Below are 5,469 nucleotides of genomic sequence, written 5' to 3' on the forward strand. Positions count from 1 at the left end.
CGTAGTGCTGACCAGCTAGATTGTTCCACCTATGATGAGGAATATAACAATTGTTTAAAATTTCTATGTGATCGAGCATATGGATTGGGAGATCTATCTGTTTCAATTTTACATGTTCGAAAACTCTAGAAAGAGAGGAAATCAATTGGAGAGACTTTTTCAAGTATGAAAACACATTCTTGAAAAGTGTTTTCTAGTAAAAAGTGATTTCCTAATTGATAAAAAATGTCATTTTACTCCAAACATTGGCTGGCTGGTCTCCGTGTGTATGTTGAATGTGAACTGTTGGCCTTTCCACCACCACTTCACTTTCTCTTGAGTCCCAGCTAATGAGCGGACAGGCCTGATTTTGGGGCATTATCATCTACAGCCTGTCGGCTGAGCGGCTTTCATGTTGTACATGTATAGATCTATCTGTTCAAATCTCAAGCCTTCATGAAATCCCCAAGACAGATATCACCAGAAGAATATCAACATGGTGCTTGTTTGGAACGACCGCGAGGAGTAGATTCCAACAGTATGCTCAATTTGGAGAGATGGTGGCCAATGCGAGGCCCATGATAACGTCAACAACTTCTTCCCATCCTTGGGATTTGCATCCGAAAGGACATTGGTTGTTTCCACCTCGCACGTGCGAGGGGGTGTTGAAGTGATTAAGTCCTTTGATATACATTGATACACCACACTCTGACAGCTTGAGCTTTTGGAGTGAATAGTTGTTTGACAATTTTTAGAGTTGAAAAATATTAATTGTATTAATTAGCCCAAGTGGCAATGATATGCTAGTGTGTGAGATAACATGTACATGTGCACGCTCCCTGTGTGGGGTTCATATCACATACAACTCATAGTAAGATTTAGCTCCTACCAAAATCTAGGCCGAGGCTCTCCATCCCGTTTGTTTAGAATAGATCAGGAAGAGACTCCCTTGCTTGGAAGGTAATTCGCTTGTCATCAATTATATCTAATTAAACTATATTTTTCCTTTTGAGAGAAACATGACCAAATTTAGATAGGATCTAATACTGTTTAATTAATTAAATAGAATTTTAGAAAAATCTTTTATTTTGCTGTGTTTCTAAATTTTGATTATCAGTTAGGGTTTTAGGGGGTACCATACTATAGTATTTCATCACTCTGTAAACTTATATACCCTGCTATGAAGAAAGTCTGTTTAGATTCTTAATCCATGCATTCCAACCATTCATTTCCTGTCACTGCCACCGATAACTAATCTTAAGTAACTCTCATGCTGCCCCAAGGTCTGGATCAACCGATCTTAACCATTGAATCTCTATAAAGTTTGATTTAAAATAATTCGATATTAAAACTCAAACTTAATGGTTGAAAATCTCAATTAATCAACCAGAAACCATATAAGTGCTGGCCAACTGTTAAAACCCTTGATGAATGGTTCAAACCTCAAGAATCAAGTTTCTCGAGCAAACTAAGTGGATCCTGTATTTGATCGTGTGTTCCTTGATGGACTTAATGAAAATCCCCAACATCATACACTTTCTTTAACCATGCAATGGCCTCGTAAAGTGAGAAAAATGACCATTAACTAAGCCATCATGGCTCACACAGCCTCAATTTTGAAATGAGGCTAAAGCCCCCTTTTCTTGTAGTGAAGCATAATTCTAATCTAGACATGATAGGCGTTCTAGTATAGATAACTTGGACTCAATCTTGCTAATTTAAGTGACTAAATGTCTTAAACTAGGGAGCCACCTATGGTACACAAGCACACTCATGTGGGGTAGGATAAAGGCACACCCACACTAAGTCAAGCTTGATGGTGGAGACCGTTCATCTTGAAATCAAGTTGGTTCCCTCACATAAGATAATCACGAGTGCAGGTATCCTATTACTTTATAATCATGACCAATACACCAAGATCTATGGACTACAACTCTCCCTTAGCCAATGATCATTGCGTCCAATAGTAAAAGTGTCCAAGACTCAGAGATAAAACCTAGCAAACCCATAAAGACAATGAGCATGTTTCACACATAAACAAAGACATTAATGAATAAAATAATAAAACATGTCCAAGTCAACATATAACCGAGTCCAAGAACAACTAAACATTGGTTTTCTAGGTCACATCCCCAACAAGAATCTGATAGCTAGGTCCAGTTTAGGAAGTGGCACCCAACTACACGCTACAGCCCCACCCGGTTCTTTTCAGTTGAACTTCAACTAGCGTGGCAATGTCCTTGGATCCTCTTCCTTAATGCATTCATCCTTTTGCATTACCGGTTTGGCTTCCTTTATCATGAATGCTAACGAGTTTCCTGCCATGGAAACCTGTTCATTTGATGTTGTTGTATGTACAAAAGAGGAGGATGCATGGTTTTTAGAGGGCTGCATCACTGGGTGATGAAGCCTAGGGCTGAGGACTGCCTCAAACAATCCATGGGTGGAGGTAAGTGAGTTCCAGGAGGGTTTTTTTTTTCTTTGTTCTTTCGAGAAGTGGGTGTAATTGTTATAGTCATGTTCTTCTTCGGGTGATTGTAATTTAGGCTTTTGGATTGTTTTTTATTATTCTTTTATTTTTTGTTGATTGGATGTTGGGTGGATTGGAAACTCACCTGCGAAAAGCACTGACAAAGAAGCAGAGGAAGATGAGGAATTTGTTTTCTATCTGCTTCTTTGGACCTCTGAATTTTATGTTTGCATTTATTTGAATTTCCAGTCATTGGTTGTGTGGATTTTCTAAGTTTGGAGTGCTTTTCTGAGGGTGAGGGTTGTTTTCTAATCATGTTTTTCATTTAGTTCTCTTGTGATTGGGTTTTGGGTGGGTTCTATTTTGGACTGCCTCTCGAATCAGATGTTCTGTTAATCAAAATTCCAATGTTTTCTTTGCCTTTCCTGTTTTGAAATCTAAATTCCTGGATTTTTTTTTATTCTTCTTTTAGATCGACTTTTTGTGTTTTGAGATTCTTTTGGTTCTTTTAGCTTCTGGTTCACGGATATGAATTCTCGACTTTTTTTCAGCTTTTTATTTATTTATTTATTTTTTTATGGTAACATTTGCAATTTTCTTTTTATGCGAAATTCCCAACTTGTATTTTTTATTTTGATTTTTTTAATTATACTTTAGGTGTTAATTTCATATCTGTTATTGCTTCTCAAATCCTCCTATCATGTACTCGACTCCAGTTTTGGTTTTGGCGCTCTCGTAGGTGTTGAGAGGCTGATTTGTACATTAACAGGCATATTTAGAAATTCCTGTATTGGCCTAGATTAGAGGTTTTCGGGTGACCCATTTGATTTATTCCGCCGTCTATGTTTGAGAATATTGTATAAATTCATCTGCCTTCCCAAATTTGCACGGAGTTATCAACCAATGTCTATCCATCATTATGTGAATGAATGGTTCTTTGGTTCTTTATTTTGATCCTCTTGCTTTCCTTTTGTTATTCTTTTTATGGATTTCACTTCAAAAGTTTTCAGAATTTCTTATGAATTCAGTCAGATTCAAATTTGCACAGGAGAAAACCGGATTGGAAAAACTGTTCCAATTGTCAGTCTACTGCATTTGCTTTTTTAAATTCCCAGTCTCTAGTGAATTTGATGAAATTCAAACTAGCACATTATGAAAATTGGATTGAAAAAAATTGCTTTGATTGCTGGTTTTCAGAAGTTCTGTTCTCAACTCCTTATTTTCCTTCGATTTTGAAATTTTGCAATTATAATTGAATTGAGTATCATTTATCTTTTTCTAGTATTTGCATCAATGGGCAAAGTATAATTGAATTGAATATCATTTATCTTTCTAGTATTTGCATCAATGGAATTTATTGAATATGCTTTGAAAATGGTAATTGCTTCTTGTTTTATCTCATCGTTGCAGTTGTTTCATCAGGTGGCACTGCTATTGCTTCTTGCCCTAAGTGATGGTGTTAAAGGCATTGAAGGAGAGAGCGATGTGCAATGCAAATACGGTAGAGATTTGACTTTGCTCCTGAGGCCTCACAGTGTCTCCATCTTGGAATTTGGGGCTGAAGGAGATGGGAAGACACTGAATACACTTGCATTCCAGAATGCCATCTTCTATCTTCGGTCGTTTGCCGACAAGGGCGGGGCTCAACTCTATGTTCCAGCAGGCAGGTGGCTCACTGGAAGCTTTAATCTCATCAGTCATCTTACCCTCTTCTTGGAAAAAGATGCTGTCATCCTTGGAACTCAGGTCTTCTTCCACTCTCTATGGACTGTAGTTTTACTCATTTGGATATTCTTTTACATTGCATTCTAATATAGCCCAATCAGTCGGTTTTTACATTGTTGACCTGTGTTTTTTATTCCTTTCCTGTTTGAAGAGCAATGTGAACTATTTCAAAAAATGTTGTTAGGGGCATTTTCTGATTTTGAAGCAAATGAGTTGGGTTAATTTCAACCTATTGCAAGAAGATACTAATATCCAAGGTTAAAGTCAATAAGATCTCTAGCTTTTTAGATTGCTGAACTTTCTTTTTCCCATTCTCTTATAGGACTTATCTCTGTGGCCAGTCGTTGAACCCTTACCTTCATATGGTAGAGGGATTGAACTTCCAGGTGAACGGTATCGAAGCTTGATAAATGGACACCAGTTAAAGGATGTGGTTATAACAGGCATGATGCATATCTTCTCTACTTCTTTTAATCAAATTTCTAGTAAAACTGAATTGGAGATTTACATGGTTTCTTAGTTGGGGGATCTCATCTTTCCTTTAATTTTCTTCTTCTTTTTCTTTTCATTAATGGAACAGGTCATAATGGAACCATCGATGGTCAGGGTGCCGTTTGGTGGGAGTGGACCAGTTCTCATTCATTGAACTATAGTCGCCCTCACCTTGTGGAGCTTGAGAACTCCACCGATATTGTCATTTCAAATCTGACTCTCTTGAATTCTCCTACATGGAACATTCATCCAGTCTATTGCAGGTATGTTTTCTAAGGCTGTGTTTGAATGCCCATTCTTATTGAATACTTGTAATTTGAGTCAACAAGGAGTACATGACCAAACTTTTTCTATCCTGTATGTTTCAATCACTACAATCTTGATTGCAATTTCAAATTCCCAGAATTGCAATTGGGTGTTCGGTTGTCATTATGGATTAAAAGATGCCACCCTGGGCTTACTCATTCCTCTACCATGAATCGAATGAATTGCAATTTAGTTCATTTGAGCATCCAAATACACCCCGAATATGAATTCTTTTCGTTTTTGTAAAATTCATGACTAGAAAATGTATGTTTCTCTGAGAAAGCTGAACATGGTCGAATTCATATTATTTCGATTAATGCAGCAATGTACAGGTTCAGAATGTAACGATCCATGCTCCTTCGGATTCTCCTTATATGAACGGCGTAGTCCCAGGTTGGTGCTAATTCGTTCACTCTCCTCTTACTTGATGTGGAGGATGGTTAGTGACATGCCAATGCTAAAAAACAGAAGAATTCTACATGTTGAGAAAATTAAAC

At 37.4% G+C, this 5,469-nt stretch overlaps 1 protein-coding gene across 1 annotated transcript; it reads left to right on the top strand.

The window, feature by feature from the left end:
• Positions 1-2,515: 2,515 nt before the first annotated feature.
• LOC131233866 (probable polygalacturonase) lies at positions 2,516-5,189 on the top strand. The gene is made up of 3 exons (XM_058230690.1): positions 2,516-4,195; positions 4,497-4,617; positions 4,755-5,189. The coding sequence occupies exons 1-3, from the start codon at positions 3,797-3,799 to the stop codon at positions 4,940-4,942; spliced, it is 708 nt and encodes a 235-aa protein (XP_058086673.1). The 5' UTR covers positions 2,516-3,796; the 3' UTR covers positions 4,943-5,189.
• The last annotated feature ends 280 nt before the right edge of the window (positions 5,190-5,469 follow it).

The sequence above is a fragment of the Magnolia sinica genome, chromosome 18 (genome assembly GCF_029962835.1).
Source record: "Magnolia sinica isolate HGM2019 chromosome 18, MsV1, whole genome shotgun sequence".
Lineage (NCBI taxonomy): Eukaryota > Viridiplantae > Streptophyta > Magnoliopsida > Magnoliales > Magnoliaceae > Magnolia > Magnolia sinica.